Source organism: Eupeodes corollae, chromosome 3 (genome assembly GCF_945859685.1).
Source record: "Eupeodes corollae chromosome 3, idEupCoro1.1, whole genome shotgun sequence".
Classification (NCBI taxonomy): Eukaryota; Metazoa; Arthropoda; class Insecta; order Diptera; family Syrphidae; genus Eupeodes; species Eupeodes corollae.
The window spans coordinates 38,045,668-38,068,871 of record NC_079149.1 but is presented as its reverse complement, the minus strand read 5'-3'; the positions used below and the strand labels follow the sequence as shown (position 1 = coordinate 38,068,871).

General features: G+C 30.4%; 2 protein-coding genes across 3 annotated transcripts in view; one reads left to right on the top strand and one right to left on the bottom strand.

Annotated features, from left to right (window-relative positions):
* LOC129950424 (zwei Ig domain protein zig-8) overlaps nucleotides 1–23,204 on the top strand; it is a 358,168-nt gene that overhangs the window by 211,870 nt on the left and 123,094 nt on the right. The gene's annotated exons all lie outside the window — the stretch shown is intronic.
* The window catches only part of LOC129951506 (uncharacterized), a 42,477-nt gene that overhangs the window by 12,624 nt on the left and 6,649 nt on the right, over nucleotides 1–23,204 (bottom strand). For both annotated transcript variants that reach the window (XM_056063697.1, XM_056063696.1), the window contains 2 exons: nucleotides 14,016–14,150; nucleotides 3,764–3,827 (listed from right to left, as the gene is read on the bottom strand). In XM_056063697.1, the coding sequence (XP_055919672.1) occupies nucleotides 3,764–3,827; nucleotides 14,016–14,150 (199 nt within the window). The remainder of the gene's footprint in view (nucleotides 1–3,763; nucleotides 3,828–14,015; nucleotides 14,151–23,204) is intronic.

Below are 23,204 nucleotides of genomic sequence, written 5' to 3'. Positions count from 1 at the left end.
GCTTCTAAAATTGGCAAACTATTGTTTTCTAATAAAAATCAATTTAACAAAACTAGATTTTGAAACTAAACGATTTCATTAATTTTGAACTTTTTAAGAATAATTCAATCGACAACTTTTTAACCCAATACGAAAACATGCAAACTTTTAAGCAAGACAAATCGACAAATGGAATGGCAAGTTATTAGTGTGGATCGCTTCCCAGCCTCTTTTTTTATCTTTAACTTTTGGCGAGCTAATATTAATAATTTTAATTAAAAAAAAACATAACCTAATCCACGAGTTCCAATTTCGAGACTTAATAGTTTGAGGGTTTAATAAAATCCTATATCAAACTGAGATCTAAATTAGAATTCTAACGGTTGAGAATTTGGTGAAAAAATGAGTTAGAACTAAATTAAGCTAAAATTGTTAAATGAACCGAATTTAAGAAACTAGAATTTTGTTGGAAAATTGTCTTAAATAGAAATGTAGCAACAAAATATGCGAGGGATTGAAATACCATAAAACTGGAAATTAGATTTTCATACAAATGTATGGATCTATTTGTATCGAAATTTGATGGTAGATTGAATTTCTCTGCAAATTTTAACTAGTTCTTGTATTTTTCTAACGATTTTAAAGTTGAAAAGCATTTTTTTACCAATTATAGTGCTTTCTTTTTAACTTCCCATAGGAAGGTATTGTATTTGTATTGAAATTTTGACATTTTTCGAAGTTTCAAGCTCCTTAGAGTCGAAATAAAAGATTTTTAGAAAGATGTCTGTTCGGGCGTTTGTACGTACGATCGTACGTTCAAACATACGTTCGTACGTTCACGACGTTTTTTTTCGTCGTCCATAGCTCAAGAACGAGAAAAGATATTGATTTCAAATAAATGTTTTTATACAGATAATAATGCAGAAAATGGAGAAAGGGTTTCGCAAGAATATTGCGTGGGTGTTTTTTTTTTAACCATAGCAGTTTAAAGAAAAGGTGACAACTTTAGTTAACCCTAAATATCTTACAAACCAAAAAAGAGACTTCAATTAAATTGTATACAATAAATTGAAACGTGATATCAAACAAGTATATTTTTTGAAAAAAAAAAAACTAATTAATGGATTTTTGTATAAATCAAAAAAAACTGGAAAAAAGTGTCACCTGAAAATTTCACGAATACAAAATGATTTTATCTCCAAGACTATTTTGTGTAACGAAAAATAAAGTTTTAAGCATCGGGAAAGATTTTGGGAAAAATCAAATTGACAGTTTTTTTTAGTATAAAAATAAAAAAACTATAAAGAACATTACTCAAGGTTGGCAAAAATTAAATTTTGACTCAAATATCTTTTCAAATATGTTATATTATGGCTTTGAAATACTTTTATATTTTAAAAATAGTGTTACCAACGCTAAGCATAGTTTTGAGGAAAATCTAATTGACAGTTTTTTATAAACCTAACATTTGGTAAAAATTTAGTTACGACTCAAAAAGCTTTTAAAAATTAAAAAAATATTGTCTTCAAACTCTTTTTATTTCACAGAAAATATTGTTTTCGATATTCAGTAGTTTTTTTTTATAAAAATCCAACACTCCGTTTTTTATGAAAAAATAAAATCTAAAAAAATAGTTCGCAAATTTGGTAAAAATTGATGTTTGATATCTCTCAAATTAATTTCATCCAAAATGTAAAAATTTAAGAAATTCTACTAAAATTGGTAAACATTTGAATTCGACCAAAAATCAATTTAACAAAACTAGATTTTCGAACTAAACTTTTTCTTAATTTTAAAAATATTGTTGACAACTTTCTAAACAAAACACGAAAACCTACAAACAAGACAAATCGACAGACGGGATGGGAAGTTATTAGTTAGGGTCGCATCTTAATTTAAATAATGAGGTCGATTTAAATAGCAATTTAAGTTCGTGATTTGTTTTACAATTTTGAGAAACATCATGAAAACAAAATTATTTAAATTCTATTCGCATTAAAACTATATGATTAATCGAAATGTTATTAATACACATTAACATTTATGCAAAAACTACTTGTTATTTTTGTAATTATCGACTATTGCAGTTTTCGTTTTTCTTTAAAGGATTTTTACAGCCACCGATTTTATGTTTCCATTATTATTAATTATTTTAAATAAAGGGCTACAATTTTAAATTGCAGGAAATTAAACCTTTTATACAAGAATATAACAAACAAAGGGCAATTGAATATTTTACCACAAACGACTTTAATAAAGTTGAGAACATTTTGTTTTAATCGGACGTATCCGGTCTTAATTAATTAAATTTAATTTTGTCATATTGAGTTTCATATAATAAAACAATACATAATAACAAACATAATTATTACATACAACCAACAAAAATAAAAAAAATACTTTATTATTTCTTTTTCCGAAACTCACACAAATAAGTTTAATTAAAAAATACTTATGGAAATTAATTTATATTTATTAATTCAAAAGAAAACCAAACATGAGGATCCTTTATTTTTGTTTTATATCCTTTTCCTTAAAGTTGGTTTCCAACAAAAAAAAAATAACATCCGCATGTTTTATATGTGAAGCCATATATTATAAAGTGCTTCTCGAATATCATCAATGATTCACGTCATCCAATTTTCTCTTCGATGCATACGTTGCATGCCTCATTTTTATATATACTAATGTATAAAAACATACTTATAGACTGAGTAGATTTAAGAGAGTGAAGATATTATTGAAATACGCACATACACACACAAAAAATGACCTCAATCCCTTGATCCAACAAAAATAAAGCAGCTGCATCAATTAATTCTCCATGTGGCCGGAATGCAATAATTTTAATCGTTTGTTAAATTATCAACTGCATCATCGGTGTGTCGTAATCATTTGGTAGGACGGACAGACAACGAAGACTCGGAACTATCGGCTGTATAAGCAAAAGAGAATATCAGACAAATTATAGCCACGTTCTGTCTACACTCAGAAAATCTCAAAAGAACTTAAATAAATATTGACTCACTCTTAAGACAAATATTTCTCTTGCTTTAAGTTGTCTCAAAAACCACTTCAACAGTTTTGATTAAACTTTGTGTGAGTGTTAAACGGTGCAATGGCGCTTAATATTTATATCAACAATCTCAAGAAAAGTATATCGCAATTAAAATTTAGAAATTTTCTATTTTGTTAGTGGCTCAAGACTTTTATAATTCTATTAAAAATTTTGAACACCTAGATGGTGTATTTGTAAGTAGTAAACTCTGATTCAGTCTCAGTGACTTTTTTAAAAAGGATTTTTGTTTTAATGTGGGGATCTTGTGTCTGTGAATTGTAAAACTCTACCTATATGAACCATTTTGTTGCATATTTTTGTTTAAGTGTAAAATTTCGTAAAACATGTCATTTAACCTGAGTTAACCTCGCAGATTGTTTATTTTTACTGGCCAACCGGAAAAAACAGCAACAAAAACGAAAAATACGCACCACGCATTTGGTTGGGTGCACTTAGTATCCTTACGCATATTATATGCAATATGTGTACAAACGGTGTATGGTACATTATATTATTGCCAATTTCGATGATAATTAGCATAAAAATGCTCAACTCTTGGCCATAAGCTCCAATCGGCCACCAGCAAGCATGTACTCGAAAATTGTGTTTTTCACAAAATTGATGGGTAGTGGTTGTGGCAACAATTACGTTGGGGAATACGTTGCAATGGTTGAAAATATAAAATAAATAAATCGAAAAACTCAAAAACCTTCGTGATGCACTTACCTGCAATGCCCGTCGACTTATCGAATGCGAATACCACAAACGTAGCGATTCAAAACATGTGTATCTGAAAGTAAACAGATTTAAGAGATTAACTGCGAAGCAAGAGTACATCGTCATTGTCATTCGTGACACATCCTTTTTTTATATACGTATGTATGTGTGTATATGTTTGCACTTATTGTGGGTGTATGTGTTGTGTATGGGTGCAGGTAAATATTTGTGGCTGAACAATAAAACATCCTCTGCAATCTGGATGTTTGGGTTACATCAAGGATATAGCAGGTAAAAGGTCGAGTCCCTATAAGATACAAACATAGTTCGATTATAGAGTACTACGTCACATTGTCACCAATAAAAAAAACAGAGGACATCGTGTTTATCCTGCGATTTATGCAAAAGCTGTATCTCCTAATTGGGTACACTTGCAAGGAATTTAAAATGACTGGATGCTAATTAGCAACTACAATATGGGATACGTTGTTATTACAAATTTCGATTGTTTTGATTATAATTGTTGGTATTCGTATAGAAACACGGTGAAAGTGTCCTCGGCTAATTGAAGAGTTTTGTTTGTCTTCAATCAAATTTAGTTGAAATCAAAATCAGATATGGGATTTAACCGTGATGAATACAAATGAAATTTCATTCAATTTTGTTGCAGATAATTGACATCTGTCTATTTAGAACTATGAGGATTATTTGTGACAGCGAGTTTTGGTGTTCATTTTTGAAAATTTTAATTAATAAATTAGGTATTAAAAGAAAGCCATAATTAGTAATTTATCAAAAATAGAAATGGAAGTTAAAGTACATAGGGAGCCATAGTTTTATCACGTGAAATGTTCAGAAACCATAAGTATTACAATGGTATTAACATAAGACATAATTCGGTCACATGAAATATCTTTTACCGTTCCTCAGCGTTCTCAGAAGTTTGATTAAATTAGTTATTATATTTTCTGATTTTTTTAACAATGTGAGAAAGAAAATTGGAATTATGCCTGTTATGAAGCTTGAAGATTAAAAAGCCAGCTATTTCAGCTATCTGTAACTTTTGAAACTGTGATGTTTCGAGTTATAACTTCACCATTATTAAAAATGAAAAAGGTAGGTACATGAAAATGGTGAACATTTTACAGTTAAAGTTTAGAAAACTAAAGCACTTTTGGATCATACGTCGCCGTATTGTTGCTCGGAGCTATTGAAACTAGTGGTTCATCGATTCCTTGTCGATTTTCGGAAATGGACATTCTACCATATCTTGCATGAACACTTAGGTCACGTTTCAAGGCCAGTTAACACAAGAATTTCAGCAAGTAAACCGTTAGAACCGTCGTTAATTAGAGCCCTGAAATTCATTCAAGAATGAAAATTTTCACCAAAAAATTATCTTCCGTGATGAGGTTTAATTTTACCTCGGAAGTTACGTTATTAAGATTTTTTTTTGTATTTGGGACCCAAATTTATAAATCAGTCAGTCAGTTTTTGGTGCTTTTTATGGCTAGAAGAATGCTTGGAACTTACTTAATTCAAAATAAGGCTGAGGTGAATGTTACAAAAAAAGTTATGCTGATATTTTTTGTTGATTTAAACGACATCTATTTCCAACTACAAAGGCTTTACGTACAACGGCCTTAGGTCTTCTCACCCAAAACCATATTTTCCAAGTTAAAAATGACATGGGTTTTAAAAAAATGTATTAACATTTTGTTATTGTACGATATAGGCAATATTGTCGAACTCTTGGACGTTTAAACTTTTTTTTTGGGTCTGAAATAAAATTGCAAATAAAAAAAAGTATTCGGTCTTACTTCTAATATAATTACAGCAAGATATTAAAAATGTCATATCACTACAAAATAGTTCTATCGCCCAAAAACTTTTTCAGAAGAAAATGACAAAGGACGCATTTAAGCAGTGAGTTATAGTTTTAACTCACTGTTTAAATAGGTCCTAAAGCCCAACCACCCAAAGTCTTTTGATCGTTAACGTTTCTTCATTTCGGCGTTAAGACATTAAAAACTGGTTTGGGTGACTTGACATTTTATTTGGGTTTTGAACGTTTTCTTAGTGATATTTTTTCGACGTTTCTCTTCATGTGATTCATGTCATTTAATGGTTTGGTTTATATGTTGTTGAAATTGAAATTAAGGCTTAAAACTTATTTTATCTTATAAGAAATAATGTTTTCAAAATTCTGATAAATGTTAAGTAAAAACGAATCGACAGTTTTTTTTACAAAAAATAAAACTCTCAAAAAAAAAATACTAAAACTTAGTAAAAATTTACTTTCAAATAGCTTTTCAAAAATTAAAAATATTGGCTTCAATTCACCCAAAACCATATTGTCCAAGTTAAAAATGATATGGCCCCTAAAAAATGTATTAACATTTTGTTGTTGTATGATTTGGGCAATATTATCGAACCCGTTTAAACTTTTCATGGAGTTTTATGAAATTCCAAATAAAAATAAGCGTTCGGTCTTATACTACTAAATGGCTCTATCGCCCAAAAACCTTGTCAGCATTTTCTTCTTCACAACGCCCAAAATCATAACTCACTGTTGAAATGCGTCTTAAAGCCCAACCACGAAAAATCTTTTGAGCGATATGACATTTCTTAATTTGGGCATTACAACATTGTAAGGTGGTTTGGGTGACATGACATTTTATTTGGGTTTTGAACGTTTTCTTAGTTGTATTTTTTCGATGTTTCTCTTCATTGGCCTTATGTCATTTTATGGTTTGTGTTATATGTCGTTGGGTTATAAGAAAACAAATAACAGAAATCATAATCGTCTTTAAAATAAATGTGTCAAAGCCCAACAACTATGTATGTCATTGGAAGCAGAGGGTTTCAGGGTGATTGCCTATTCTGACGACGTTGCAATATCTGTATCTGGGAAGCACCCCCAAGTTCTCTCGGAACTCCTACACAATGCCTTAAATAGGCTAACGAAATGGGCTCAGTAATGTGGCTTGGGCGTCAATCCACATAAAACAGAATTAATACTATTTTCGAGAAGATATAAAAATCCTCAGATTAGCCCACCCAAGATTAAAGGAATATCATTAAGCTTTTCCGACCAAGCTAAATATTTAGGCTTCATTATGGACAAAAAACTAAATTGGAAGGCAAATATTGATGAAAGAGTTAAAATTGCTACTGTAAAAAGGGTCTTCTCCCCAAAAATAACACACTGGCTATGCACTTCTTTAATCAGACCGATACTCATTTATGGAGCTGTGGTATGGTGGACCGCACTGGAAAAGATGGTAAATTTAAATAAGCAGGTATGTGCATCATAGAAGCACTTCGCTCAACACCAACCGCAGCACTGGAAGTGCTTTTAAACCTAACACCTCTTGACTTCTTCTCCAAAATGGTGGCAGCCAACTCATGTGTGAGGCTTAGAGCCACCTCTCAATAGAACAGTAACAATACTGGACATACTACTATTCAAGACAGTTTCAGTTCTATCCCAGATCGCTTAGACTATACCACCCCAAAAATGGTATTCGGTAAAAGCTTCCATGTGTCCATCCTTCAAGATCCTCCTGGGAAGAAGAGAGACCCCTGGAAGACGAAGAGGTACACTTCTATACTGACGGTTCAAAGACCGATCACGGAGTTGGAAGTGGTATCTTTTCAGAACAACTGAATCTCAGTCTATCCTATAGACTTCCCAATCAATGTTGTGTATTCCAGGCAGAAGTAATGGCGATTAAAGAAGCACTATCCTGGCTCAAAGAAAACGTTATATCTTGCAAGGATATACGAATCTTCTCGGACAGCCAAGCCGCTCTTAAATCTCTCGCGTCTGTCTTCACAAATTCTCAAATAGTCCACGATTGTCGATCATCTCTGAATGAGATGACGGAACAGTTTATTATTCACCTCATTTGGGTGCCGGGCCACAGAGACATTCCGGGAAATTGCAAAGCCGAACTAATGTTAGACAAAAACATAACATAGGAACACCACTTGCTACATGCAAATATCTTCTCAAACAATATGCTCTAGAATCAACAAATTTTAGATGGTCACAGAGTACCACCTGCCTAGCAACCAAGCAAATATGGCCAAGTATAGACTTAAAACGGTCAAAATGCTTGATATTACTGAGCAGACAAAGTATAAGCTCTACAATTGGAGTAATAACAGGACACTGCCTCATAGGAAGACATGCTCTGAGGCTAGGGGTCTACACAAATAAAGAGAAAACAGTCCAACACCTTCTATGTACATGTCCAGCACTCTCCATTAGAAGGAATAACTTTCCCGGTAATCCCTTCTTCGGTAATACCAGTGAACTGGCAACAATTGACACAAAATGTCTCTCTAACTTTATCAAAAGTACAAAATGGTTTGTTTAAGTTCAATATTCTCCCATGAGTAACCTCATTAGTGGTATCACAATGGACCCTTGAGGTCTAGGTGCGTCAATGACATCTGAACAGCCACTCCAACCTAACCTTACCTATGTATGTCATAAATCCCATATTAAAAATTAGAAATTCTTTTGGACAAAATGACAACTAACAATTAGGGTGTTTTTTTGCTTTAAGTTTATTTCGGTGTTATGGCATTTGCTTTCAGTTTATGGTGTTTTTTTTAACTTATTGGTTCCTATGACCAATTCTCGGCCTGATCTTAGGATTGTTGCTCTATGGCTTTGGGCGAAAAAAGACCGAACGCCGCGGTCTTACAGACTTTCAATTTTCTGCAATTGATTCCAAGATTTTAAATATGGAATTTTTGAAGATATTGATGATATATAGCCACAATTGTGCGAATTGGTAATGTTAATATTAATAGAAAGAATATGGTGTTAAAGCCGAAGCTAAGATTGAAGTTTTTCTAGTATATTTTTCGTTTTACAGTAAAATAATAATGTATTCAATTTTCTTGAAAACAAATTATTTTAAAACCTTGTACAATGTACATTCTAACGTTTTTATAAAAGTTCAATTGGTAGTTTTTTTATCAAATACATTGAAAATATCATATTTCTTAAAGCGACTTGACAGTTTGAATTTTATTTGCGAACGCACCCTTTCACTAACTGTTATTTGCGAACGCACCCTTTCACTAACTATTGAACTGTGATTGTCAATTTATTCAGTAAACTCAACATTTTCATTATGGTAAAGTACCCGAACTAGCAATGCCTGCAAAGATTTTCTATCCAAACTCAGAGTCGGTGATCGAAACTTTAACACCCGTAACTCAAAAATTCCGTCCGGTTGGTTCAAAAAGCGAAAATATAGCTGCATTCCGGCGGCCGTAATACAAGGGGGAACGAAGTCAATTTCAATGCGTTCTTAAGAAATATTCGTAGCTCAGACCACATTTTGAAGTACTGTGCGTAAGGACTTTTATTAGAAAAGTAGCTATGGCGTAAGGATTTTTTACAAAATAAATATAATTTTGAAAATTTTCAAGAGCATTTCAAAAGTTCTATTTTGTACCCTTTCCTTTTCTTGGACACTGCCACACATAAATCAAATAAAGGAACTTTTTTATTTTTGTTCACTTAATTTTTTTCTTTAAATTAAGGACTTGAGGTTCAAAATTTTAACGAATTATTTGATGTTTAAAAAATCCTTTATTTATTGTCTATACATCTGCTACAGTTCTTAAAAAAATATAAAGTTGCTAGTCTTGTATTAAATTTCATGAAGCAAAAAGATTTCAATGAAATGCAGAAAAAATAAATCAATAAATGTGTGATTTTAATTGCGAGCTTGTAGTTTTCAAATAATCAAACGTACAAGGCTCATTTGACACACGTGTACAGTCTTAAAGCTACGCCAAGTGCTAGTTTCCTTTAATTTAAAATTTAATCTCTAACAATGGAAGACAAATTCAAAACGGAACTAAGAATAATAAATCAGTGAATCCGCCACTGGGAAGGTAACCTACATTATTATGAACAAAAGTCGAATAAAACCAGAAAGACTAAAATCCCTACCCTATCGAAAACACGAAGGGAACAACATCGCACAAAGCTCACGTTCATTATTCAAGAGTACACTGAGTACATTAAATCCTAGAACCAAGCTGCAAAATGGTACCCTAATACAATGCATAATGAATTGTTGGAGGCGCATACACATACGAGTACGTTGGGGACTGAGAGTCGGGTAAAGGTATGAGTTCGGATTTGAAGAATCCCCAACAGTTGTAAGTTGTAACTGAAAAAAACAAAAACAAAACACACGAAACTAGTTATGATTGTTTCATTTTGTGTAAAAGTGCTCGAGGTTATACTGCATCAAAATATAACACAACATAGCGAAGCAAATGAGCTGAAAAATTATTTTCAACAAGGCAATTAACGGAATGTGTTCCGACAGTAAAACTAGGATAGCAAAAGGGTTGCTGAAATGTTAAAGCTGATGTTTATAGCTAGAGAAATTTCAACAACTGTTTCATATAGTACCTACATACTTACTAGACTCGTAGTACAACCGCCTCGTTCTTTTCGTTAAGCCCCTGCAGCACAATGTACTTATGTATAAAAAGAACAACCGTGCAACACTCATTTTGTCTAAACGTAAAATTTACTGGGTCTAAACTTTTTGAAGAGACTGGAAAACTAAAGCATAAACTGTTTTTTTTTTGACTGTGTGTTTTTGTTTTGACAAGTGCATAGAGCATGTTTAGAGGGAGGCAGGATTTAAAATGGCTTGAAAATATTTTTTTTTTTTTCATTTATGGGGCGACAAAAAGGAATAAGACACAAAATAAAGAGCTTTGTTAACAACAACGGGTCATTGTTTGGCAGGAAACCTATACCAACTTAATGTACTTTCTTTGCTGTACCTTTACCTGATGCACATACCTTTCCTACTTACAGCGAGGTACACCTTCAGTTTTATGGCGAATTACCTTTGGTAGATTGCTTTTGGGTATAATATTACTTTGGTTTTTATTGTTTCTGAATAATATTTGAAGAAAATAATAATAAGCTTTTAGCAATTGTTTTACGACAAAACTTTTGTACCTGTATTTATTTTGCTATTTAGTTAGGGTATAGAGCATTTTAAGTATAATTGTTTACAAAACAATCCTCTTTACCGACCCTAACCCCTTTCCGCCCTTTGTTTTTGTTAGACCATCGCAAAGCAAGTGCGGTAGCTGTTCACAAAGTTAGTCGTCATCTTTGATGAAATTGTAGGTGTACCTCCACCAAACAACCAACCAACTTAACTTTTAGGTAAATTACTTTGCTCAAGAAATCTTTAAAGTTTAATGAAAGTTTAATTTAAGAAATAAAATAAATACTTGTGTTAAAGTTAAAATTTTATCAAGTAGTGTCCTCTTTGTCCTGTTGATGGAAAACTGAGAGACAAATTAAAAATGATAAATACATACAATGACAAGTTTGTATATTTTATCAAGTTTGAAGCTGGTTTGCAGGTGTGACTGGTAATTTTTTTTTTTTTTGTTAAACATAATTTCTTTACATAAAACTATTATACCCAACAATTAAAAAAGAAAACTTTTAATTTAAGGATAGAAAATTATGACTTAAGATCAATTTAGGTAAAATAATTGTATTTGAAGAAAATCATTGTTTATTGTTTAAGGACGTTTTACAACTTTTATGAATGTTAAAATATGCAATGTAAAGTTCACTGGATCAGGAGCCTTTGTGTGATGCACTGGTAATGCGGAACATAAAAGTTTCAGGCAGTTTTCAGCAACCATTCAAGAGGGCCAACAATGGTAAAAGATAGTTAGGAGTAAAAATAGGGAAATCAACAGTTTTATGACATACAAAAAATAAGTTTAAAGAAGAATGTTTTCATTAGACTCTTAAGTTTTTTTTAAATAGGATGTTGGAAATTTTAAAAGAACTACAGTCGCTCACAGCTTATTTGACCTGTCTTATATAAAAAAGTTTATAAGAGAATAGTTCGTCGTTGTTTTCGAATGTTTGTATCCAAAATGGACTACAGGTTTTCTATAACATTCAAATTCGAAGACTGACTTAGGGACAGTTATAAATAGCCCAAACATGGACAATTCCTGTAGTATGTTTCGGGTCGTTGTCTTGAAAAAACCGAAACAAGCGTCTTATGCCCACTTGTTCGGCACTTTAGAGCGATTTTTTTTTAGGATATTGTGGTACACCATTTTATCCATTGTACTCTTAATAAACCCCAGCTACCCAACTCCAGCTGCTGACATGCAGGCCCAAACCATGACATGACCACCTCCATGATTCACAGTTATTGGTTTGCGCCAAACATAAGATCACCCGTCGGATCCAAAAATGTTAAACCTTGGCTCCTTTTCAATGTCTTCTTTTGCGAACCTCAAACGGCTTAAAGGCTTTTTCGAGCAACTCTTCCATGAAACTCGTTATTCTTCAAAATGCCTCTTATGGTTTTGGGAGACTTTCTGAGCTCGTTTTCCACCTCACTAGTCAGTTTTGGTGCCGTTTAATTGGGGTTTAGCTTCACTTTGCAGATAATGTATGCTTCATCTAGCGCAATAAAAAATTTGGTCGGAGCATTTCTTCCCTTATTTTCCACACGGTTTTCAAAAACAAACGGTGGATTATGTCCTTGACCGTACCGTCTAGAATATTGACAATTTTCGCTATTTTACTCTGAGAAAATCCATTTCTGTGATGAAAGAGGACATTTTCACGTTGTTCAATAGTTGTTCGCTTTCCCATGTTTCAAAAACACACTGTCTTTATGAAAAATAACAGAAACTTATGATCTTATTTGAAAAAATAACAACTTAGGGACTGACATAATAAACATCTATATTTCCAATTTTTTGATTGAGCAGTCGCTCCTTAAACACAGTGGGTCAAATAAGCTGTGGCATTGGAAAATCTAATCAAATCATTTTTTTAGATACAATTTAAGATTTCAAAATAAAATAAGTTGGTTAAATTGTTATTTTACAGATTAAATCTTAATTAAAGTTCCTGCGTTTGTACTTTTTTAATAAATTTTATTGTTACGGAAGTATACTCAGTACTACGGGGGGGGGCAGGTTCGAAATACTATATGGCTAAAAATACTGTATTCCAATTAATAAATAAATATATTAGGTGCCGCTGCAGCTCATAGATCAGGGCTTAGTGGCTTGAAATTGTGAAGGAAACCACTTCAAATCCATTTCATATTCACGTCTACGACTCGATGATTCTAAATATGTAGCTGCATTTTCACGACAGTTGTAGCCGTTTTGCCGTTTTTGGATTGTTGGGAAACCACTTATGATTGGTCGCATTCGAAAGCCCTCAACTTTCTGAGTTTGAATACGTACATGACAGACGAGTATGTGGCCTTATAATTCTGACAGACGCGGTTAAAATATCGAGTTTTATAAGCCATGTAGCCTAATTGAATGCTGTTGGGCTTGAAAAAAAATATGCTTGTAATTCTTTTAACAGCTGGAAAATGTATGCTGTATTTTAACAGAAATATATTAATTTCAAAACCCAAACAAAACTATGTTTTTAACAACTCTTTTTTTTATTATTATCAAACTGTATCATTTAGAATTTTATACAGAATTCCAAAATACTGTATTTCGACCATCTTTCTTTTCATAGCTTACGCAGAAAAATATAGTCTTCTAGTTTTTATTTACAGGCATGGCTTGGAAGCAAGAAGTGTTATTTATAGAAGAGACTACTAAGTTAAAACATTTAGGAAAGTAAGAGTTTTGTAGCTTCAATATAAATAAATAAGGTTTTACAACAGTCCATAGAGAACCAGGGCTTAGTGTCTTACAACTCTCAATCAATTATGTGTCCGAAAGTCAGTAATAGAGGTGACTAACAGTTTTTTTGCCGCATCCGAACGGCTAGTTTGAGAAAGCACTCTTCATGACAAGAATTATTCTTGGAGGATTTGTCAATTTATCGCAGGGATTAAACTCAAGACCTCTAGTATGAAATTCTTACTTAATATCAATAAGTGAATAAAATTACATAAAGTTTTTTGTCGAACTTTATATTTGATACACTAATATGGCAATTTTTTCTCTGTCAAAGTGTGTAGAATCAAGAGATAAGCTACCTGTTTTTAAATCACAATGGTTAGAGTTTTTAATTGCTTTTTTTCAAAAGTACTTTTCTTAAGGTGAATCTGTCCTCGATTTGATGAACTTATTTTCATACCCATACGAAATAGCTCTATAAGGCGAACGTAATACTTAAATTTGTTGCTTTAAGTTAAAGTTGACATTAAATTCATATATTTTAAAAGATACTCACTTTAAGGTTTGTTTAGTTTTGTATTGAAAGTGACACAGTTCACAAGTAGTTTTCTTGGACGTGCTTATCCAATGTTCCAAACAAAATGTGTGTACAAAAGAAAGTGATCCTTTACAAGAACAAGGTGATATCAATCTGAAAAAAAGAGATAATTATAAATATGTTAGTTAGTTTCTTTTTTAGAGAATCGAAAATCACTTTAAGATGTTATCTAATATTCGTGGTATTAGGTCTTAGTTTAAGTCCCTGCTTTTCCCATCTACAGTTTTTTTTATGGGTACTACCCCTTGCGATTAATTAAAAAATCATCCAAGAATAATTCTTGTCCTCCTCCTTTTTTAAATAATTTACAATTTCCCTGGCATCCATCCCCTAGTTTTCAATGGACTGTTGTCAAATTTATTCATTTATAATATTCTAGTTTAAAAGGTTTGATAATAAATGTTAGTAGTAAATAGTTAATGGCATTTTTATCGTTAAATCGGAAAAATGTTTAGGCTTTAAGCAAAGAGTAAAATAATAAATGCAAATTAATTTATAAAAAGAGGTACTCATACGCCACATTGAACCATTTATAGTAATAATGAGAAGCAGAAAAGGTCTGAATGCACTTCAACTTTAGACTAAAAATAAGAATGAAAAAAGGTGATTTTAGAGTCTATTCAAAACCTTAAAGATAAAATTCGGGAAATTATAGAGCGCTTCAAAAGTAATGAAAACCAGCCACTTGTCTGATACCGTTTTTTATTGTACTAAAGGCTTTCTTCTCACATCTTTGGATTTCTCGTATAGGAAATATTCGTTTCTTTAATAAAATAAAACATCTTATTGGAAAAGCCTTCGTTTCCAGACAATTTTTTTCCTTAGTAAATTTGAGTGGGACAAAAACTGATCTTACCAATTTATGAAATTTTGGTTTTTAAATGTGTTTTTTTTTCGTCAAGAACACTGCTAAACAATTCTCAAAATGTTCAACAGATGTAAGAAACATAATGTAAGATTATTAATTTTTCGTTAATAACACTTTCGACCTGACTCTTTTTCTTTTTCAGATTATTTGGATTTTTTTTTAAAACATTACCTGCATTACAAATTCTAATTATATTATCATATTGAAAATAACATTTAATTTAAACCAAAACCATATTTTTATTCTTGGTAGACATATTTCAGACTTATTGGAATTATAAAGTTTTTCAATTAGTTCAATCATTTTGCACATTCGAGTGTTACTATAAGCAAAATTACATTTGTTTCACTTGAATCTGGATTCTTGAGATATGTAAAACGAAAAAAAGTACTACAAGGGCTTAAACATATCTCTGAAAACAATGGATATAGATTTTATAGGTACCTTAAAAAGTCAAGAAATGTCAAAACTTTTGATTTGATAAATCACTGACCGATTATAATGATCTGACTATTATATCATACATTTCACATGATTCAAATATATGTATTTGTCAGATGCATATTGACAATATTCGTAATGTTTTTGGTATGTTAAAGCCTAATTCTAATATTGTTATTTTGGGGGATTTTAATCTTCCTCATATAAAATGTATTTACTCTGAAACAGATCAATTTTTACTTCCTTTTAAAGTCTCAAATGAACTTGAGTCGAGTTTTATTGATAATATGCTATCCTTTAATTTTAACCAACTTAATTATGTTGTAAACTTGCTAGGTCGAATCCTTGACTTAGTCTTTATTAACACTGAACTAGAAGCCACTTTAGTTAAGTCAGAAGCTCCTATTTTTAAAAATAGTATGCATCATTATGCTTTGCAATTGGATTTAAAGATGTTGAATTTTGATAAGTTAAATTTTGATAAGCGTAAGTTGAACTCAGTTCACGATTTCAGTAAAGCTAATTATAATGGTATGAACTATTTCTTTAACGCAATAGATTGGGACGAAGTTCTTTTTTCTCATGACTTGAAAGAGTATTACGATTCTTTTATTGCGAAGGTTGAGGAAGCATATAATCTGTTTGTTCCATTAAAGGAGAGTAAGCATAGGAATAAGCCTGTTTAGTTTAATAATAGATTATGTAATCTTAAAAACAAACTTTCCAAAGTGCATAAAAATTACAGAAAGGATCCTAGCTTACGACTTTGGTATATACGATTTAGAAATAAATATGAGTCTGTAAAAAAGTATGTAATAGCTATATATGCGCTCTATTGAGAGTAATATAAAAAATGACTCTCGCGCCTTTTGGAAGTTTGTCAATTCTAAACGTAAGTCATATGGTATCCCAGCAAGTATGAATTACCTTAATCAATCGTCAAATGATGAAGACGTTGTATACGATATGTTTGCGTCTTATTTTCAATCTAACTATGTTCTTGATTCTCTTACGGCTTCACATGAAATTCAATGTTGTGAAACGATAACTAATTTAGGAAGTTTTAGTTTGTCAGTGGATCAGGTTTTACTTCAGCTTTCATCCTTGAAATCCTATTTTAAGCTTACCCCTGATAAATTTTGTTAAGCTTTACTTAAAATGTGTGCTCAGCTTTTCAATTTATCAATTTCTACCGGTGACTTTTTGTATGAATGAAAAATTTCGATGATAAGTCCAATATATAAATCAGGCTCAAAATAAGAATTTATTAATTACAGACCCAGTTCAAAACTGAAATTAATACCGAAAGTTTTTGAACCGATGGTGAAAAAATGCATTTATGACGAAGTTAGCTCGAGTATATCCGTAGATCAACATGGTTTCGTTAGTGGTAGATCGACGGTTACAAATCTAGCCTTGATTGCGAATTTTTGTATTAAAGGTATTGAACGTGGAAACCAGGTGGATGCTATTTATACTTCTCTAAAGCATTCGATAGAGTTCAACATGATATTCTGCTAATGAAATTGAAATGCTTAGGTTTTCACTCTAGCCTTTTAAAGTGGGTTGAAAATTACCTGACTAATCGCAAGCAAAATGTAAAAATTGGAACAGTGGTATCCAAGGAGATTTTTAATTATTCAGGCGTTCCTCAGGGCAGACAATTAGGACCTCTCCTCTTCGTACTATTTATCAATGATCTACCACCTAGAATTCGGAATTCTGACTGTTTGATATTTGCAGATGTTCTTAAGCTTTTTAAGAAAATTAAGCGTGGACTCGATTGTCATAGACTTCAATATGATTTAGATGAAGTATCAGCGTGGTGTAGTGAAAATCGTCTGTTCTTGAATATAGTTAATGTAAAAGCATTACATTTACAAGGTCTCCTAGTGTTATTAATCATTCTTACGATATTTCTGACATACCGCTTGAGTCAGTGCATAGCCAAAAAGACTTGGCGTTATTTTCGATATCGAACTATATAATTTCTAAAGCAAATAAATTACTTGGATTCATAATTCGTAGCTAGAATCAGTTTTCGGATCCGTACACGATTAAATCTTTGTACATTTCACTTATATGATCAGTCCTAGAGTATGCATGTTGTATATGGTGTCCATTGTTTAGGGTGGGTATAAATCGTATTGAATCAGAATCAGAAAAAATCCTCAAGGTATGCGTTGCGAAAACTTAATTGGGTTGACAATATCTTGCCTAGGTATAGTGATAGATGCTTGTTAATTGACTTAAAGTCTCTGTAATCGTATTGATTGTCCAAAACTTCTTTCTTTCAAGGCAGTTGAGGATGAGGCAGACACTCTTTTTTGTTCCCCGTTCTTTTACAAACTACGGCAGATGCGATCCAATTTTACGATTCAGCTCTGAGTTTAATTCAATTTATCAAAATATTGACTTGTCTTTAAGCAGAGACGTTTTTAAAACTACTGTTTTGAGTTAAGTGTCATAGATTTTTTGTATTATGTAAGTTTAATTTCTCTAATTATTCATTTGAAATGCAAAGTAAATTAAAATTCTTGTAAATACAAATTTGTAAATATGATTTAGTCTAAGAGAGATTTGTACTCGATAGATGATAATAAATAAATAAAAAGAAATAATTTTGGCGAATTTCAATAAAATCAATTGCCCTGTTGACTTTTTAAATGCTTTATTATTACAATGAAATATTAAATTTTTTGTGAAGTAAATAACTGCAGGAATTTTATTGAAAAAAAATGATTGCATATCTAAATAAATGTTATGTAAAAGAAATTAAAACTAAAAAAACGAAATTTAAATTATTGAGCTTTCACATAATTAGTTAATTTTTCGATTTCAAAACTATATTATAAATCTCTTTTTTTTATTTCAACCAGTAAACCGCAAAATAAACTTCATTTAAAAAAAATGTATTTATGTTAATTCAAAAACATTCTGAAGAACCTCCTATTACTTTAAATACATTAAAAATTTATTAAATCCCTTATTCTTAGAAAAATCATGAATTTTAATTTTAAAATAAGTTTAATTCTTGCCACGAATTTATTAAGTTAATAATAATATTTCACCCCAATTATCCTCCGGGAAGCATTTAAAGTTTACTATACTTATTTATTTATACAGTTTAAAACAATATTTATATAAACTTTTGACATACCTTCAAACAGCAACATCCATTATCGACAATGTGTGGGTTAAAAAAATAATAAACATACGTTAATGTTTATGCATATATATTTGTGAAGTACTTATAAAAACACTTAAAGGATATACTACATAAGTTTTTCAGTAATTTGTACGTTCATATTTTGATATGTAATTCTCTCTGTTAAATGCATAAATACACGGATTAATTAGTAGAGTATTTGGTAGCAATTTACTTTGTATACATGTATAATATTTGAATATATATTGAAATGCATTTATAAATTATTGCATACACATTTATATCTATAAATTTATTTATAGGTAAGGTACCAATACGTATTAAAATCTATTTGAAAATCCTATTGAATTTGAAATTCAAAATAATTAAAACCAAACATTGATCACTATAAATTTTCGCTTCTTAGCTATGCAATTTTCAATAATCCTAGAATTAGGTCGAATACTATACGGGGTACAATAATCTCAACCCCTTCTCTAACACTAAACATTAGGTAAAAGTACTACACACATACACATAGACCGGGGCATATTGGTACTTATATGAAAATAAACTTGCATTTGCCAAAACTGAAAATGTGAAAATGAGGAGAGAAGAGGATTTAAAAATTTAAAAAAAAACGAGTCCTTTTTGCAATGGCACTCGATAAACTCTGAAACTGTATTTCAAAGTCCTTCAACCACATTTTGTGTGTAATTAGTATAAGTGAATCATTTGATAACAGCAAAATATCTACTCGTATACAGTTAAATACACTCTATGATGATGAGGCACCATCGCATAATTGCCATCAATTCAATTTGACTCATTCATGTGTGAAAAACAAATACGAGTACATATACATCCACATACACTTAACTTATACACAAACATAAATTTGTATCCTATGTTTGTACACATCACACAGAGGATATTTTCACATTTTTGTTTATTTATATTTATTAAACAGAAAACTAATGAGAAGAAAATTTATTAAAATTGATTATGTACATTTATGTGTGTATGTGTGTAGCTATCCCTACTATATTTATTTTGGGTTTAGTTTTATTTTTGGTATTCATAAAGTGCTAGGGGCAAGTATTGGTTTTGCGATTAAAAAAACAAGAAAACAACTTAATAATACGCATCATTTAAACGTGTATCGAGAGATTTATCTAAGACTAAAGTGTTGCAGATTTTCAAATAAGTAAGTACAATTCTGTTTCATAATTTAATCTATAGAATTTCGTTTGAAACTTTCATTTAATTGGAATCATCAAGCTTATTTTATAAAGGCTTTTTGAATGCAGAACTTTAACAGGTGTGAAATATGTTGACTAAATTTAAATTTATTTAGACTTAAAAACCTTCTCATCAAAAAGATTACATACGTTAGTAGTCAGTTCAATTCATTTAAATTATTTTTGCTTTTAATAACTATTTACAAAATTTAAAGATTGTATTTTTATCTTCAGTTAAAAGTTATTAAATATCTATCAATATTTTCACACATTTGACTTTATTCTTAATGTTATTATGGTATAAACACTTTTTAAAACACAATTAACAGCTTAAATATTAATGACTTAGGCTCTTTATGAAAGTATACAAACGTACAGTGCACCATATGGACATAACACAATTCAAGAAGAGCTTCAGAAAATTTGAAGACAGAACATACATAAGTGTTTTCGATAGTGAATCGTGACGAGGTAATATGCCAAGGAACAAAAGAGTGGTTTACTAAGAATATAAGTTTAAAGGCTGTAAAGTTGTTCGAGTATTTTCGCAGTTCTATTCAAAATCGAAAACTTCAGTCTTATCTTATAATTAACTTTCCATAAGGAAGTTATTGTAATGGGTCCGATTTGTCAAATTTAAAATTTTAACATTTCTCGACGTTTCAAGGTCCCTAGAGTCGAAATAAAAGATTTTTAGAAAGATGTCTGTGCGTGTACGTTCGTACTTCCGAACGTGTTCGACGTTTTTTTTCGTCATCCATAGCTCAAAAACCAAAAGAGATATCGACTTCAAATAAATTTTGTTATACAGATAATAAGGGCTCTCAAGAAAATTGCGTGGGTGGTTTTTTTACCATAGCAGTTTAAAAAAAAGGTGAAAATTTTGGTTAACCCTAAATATCTTACGAACCAAAAACGCTAGAGACTTGAATTAAATTTTATATAATATATTGTAACGTGATACAAAACAGGTATATTTTTTGAAAAAAATTTGTAACCTCCAAAATTTTACGACTGAAATATGATTTCATCTCTAAAACAATTTTGTACAACGACGAATAATGTTTTTGACATCTGATAAAGTTTTGAGAAAAATCTAATTAACAGTTTTTTTACAAAAAATAAAAACCTAAACAAAAATATATAAAAGTTGGTAAAAATTGATTTTCGACTCAAATATCTTTTAAACACTTTGAGATAATAGCTTCTAACTAATTTCTTCTTATAAAAAATATTGTTTTCAACATTAGGACAAATTTTGAGAAAAATCGAATTTACAGTTTTTTTTTACAAAAAAATAAAAACCTAAAAACAAATGTATAAAAGTTGGTAAAAATTGATTTCCGACTAAAATATCTTTTCAAAACTTTAAAATATTGGCTTCAAACTAATTTTATCTTATAAGAAATATTGTTTTCAACATTTGGTAAAATTTTAAAAAAATTCGAATTGACAGTTTTTTTACAAAAAATAAAACTCTAAAAAAACAATGCTAAAACTTAGTAAAAATTTACTTTCGGCTCAAATAGCTTTTCAAAAATTAAAAATATTGGCTTCAAACTTATATTTCACAGAAAATATTGTTTTCGATATTCAGTAATTTTTATATAAAAATCCAACAGTCCGTTTTTTCATAAAAAAATAAAATCCACAAAAAATAGTACGCAAATTTGGTTAAAATTGATACGAGTACACATAGACAAACTTTTAAGCAAGACAAATCGACAGACGGGATGGGAAGTTATCAGTGTGGGTCGCATCCCAGCCTCTTTTTTAAATTTGTTTTACAACTTTAATTTTAATAAGTATTTTTGTACTGCATTAATATTTTTGTCTAGGTATGTACTCAGGTATCAATAAGTTCAATACTTAGATTGTTCTCTGACGGTTTTAATAATAGTTTTCCTTCAAATGTAATTTCCAATTCAAAATATCTTTAAAATATTATAAAATTTCTCAGTTGTAAGATATAAATTAAATATCAAATACTTGAGCAAGCTCCGTATTATAAAAACAAAAACAAAAATTTGTAAAAAGCATTTATCTATGAAAATAAAATATCTATCTATCTATCTATCTCTGACACTTTCCTCGAAAATTTAAAGATATTTTCAAAAACAGTTTCAAAGATTTAAATGCATTTATTATTTGAAAAAACTAGATTTTTCTAATGTTTAAAAATTAAAAATATTTGTCCTTTGTTTTAATTGTATCTTCTACAATTATGATTATCAAAACAATGTCATCTTTAAAAGTTTATAAGATATCATTCGGTTTATGAAACCTATCTGTGCATTATGTATATGAAAAAAGGAACTTTTAAAAACTTAAAGAGTAACTTTAATGGTTGTTTAAAAACTGTTTCGAGTCTTAAGTCTTTCAGAAACTTGGTTTTTATTTTGATTTGATCTAAATCAAATTTTTGAAAAACTTTAAGACCCCTAAACCTATTTAAATTTAATTTTTCCGTAACACTAATTTTGAATAAATTCAGTAATAATTGTGTAAGAGATACTAAAATAAGTCAAACAAAATAAAACGTGAACGTAAGAACTATCATTGCTTAGAGATTATTAATATATACGAAAGTTTCAAGTATCATACGTGATATGATCCAAATCATTTCAATACAGGGGTGGAATCGGCTAAGGTGATAGTTAATTATCATTTTTTTGATAATTAAATTGACTATCATTTTCATTCCGTCTGTATTGATGAATCTACTCAATTCAATTCGATTGAATAATTTCTGATTCAAATTGTCAAAATTCGTTGGATTGGTGAAATTTTAAATTGATTCGTATAAAATATCGAAATAAAAATATAAAATTGTCTGATTTTAAATAAAATTCTTACTTTTCTTGTTTACGCTTTGTCGGTTACAGGAATGTGTTTTTTTAAAGAAACAAAGTGAACTTAGAAAATGTTCCAGTCGTTTGCTTAAGCGTCTGGTAGCTCTATTCGGAATAAACATATTATTTGTTTGAAAATGACCATCAATTTTTTTGTGACAGCTTTTCAGGTATCAATTTGATTATTACCTTACGAAGTTCAAATTCAATCATTTTGATTGTCATTTATCAACAATCACCTTAGCCGATTCCACCAGAGGTTATCATAAAAAGCTCAACATTTCTATTTGACTAAACACCAATGTATAATTTGTTGCCTTAAAAATTGAAGGCATTTCCAAGTTTCATGTTTCCTTTAAATACAAAAATCAAAAGCAAGAAGGATCCACTTTGAGATTTTTCAAATATCTGATTAAAGGTTACAAAGATATACGTACAATTGAGGCTAGGGTAACCATTGTGTTCGATGTTCAATAGTTTTTTAGATGAAAAGTAATTAATAAGCACTTATAGTAAATAATTTCAGCATTTTTTTCTGGACAAAATAAAATCCCCTTACAATTACAAGATTTTACAAAATTAAAAAAAAAAAAAAAC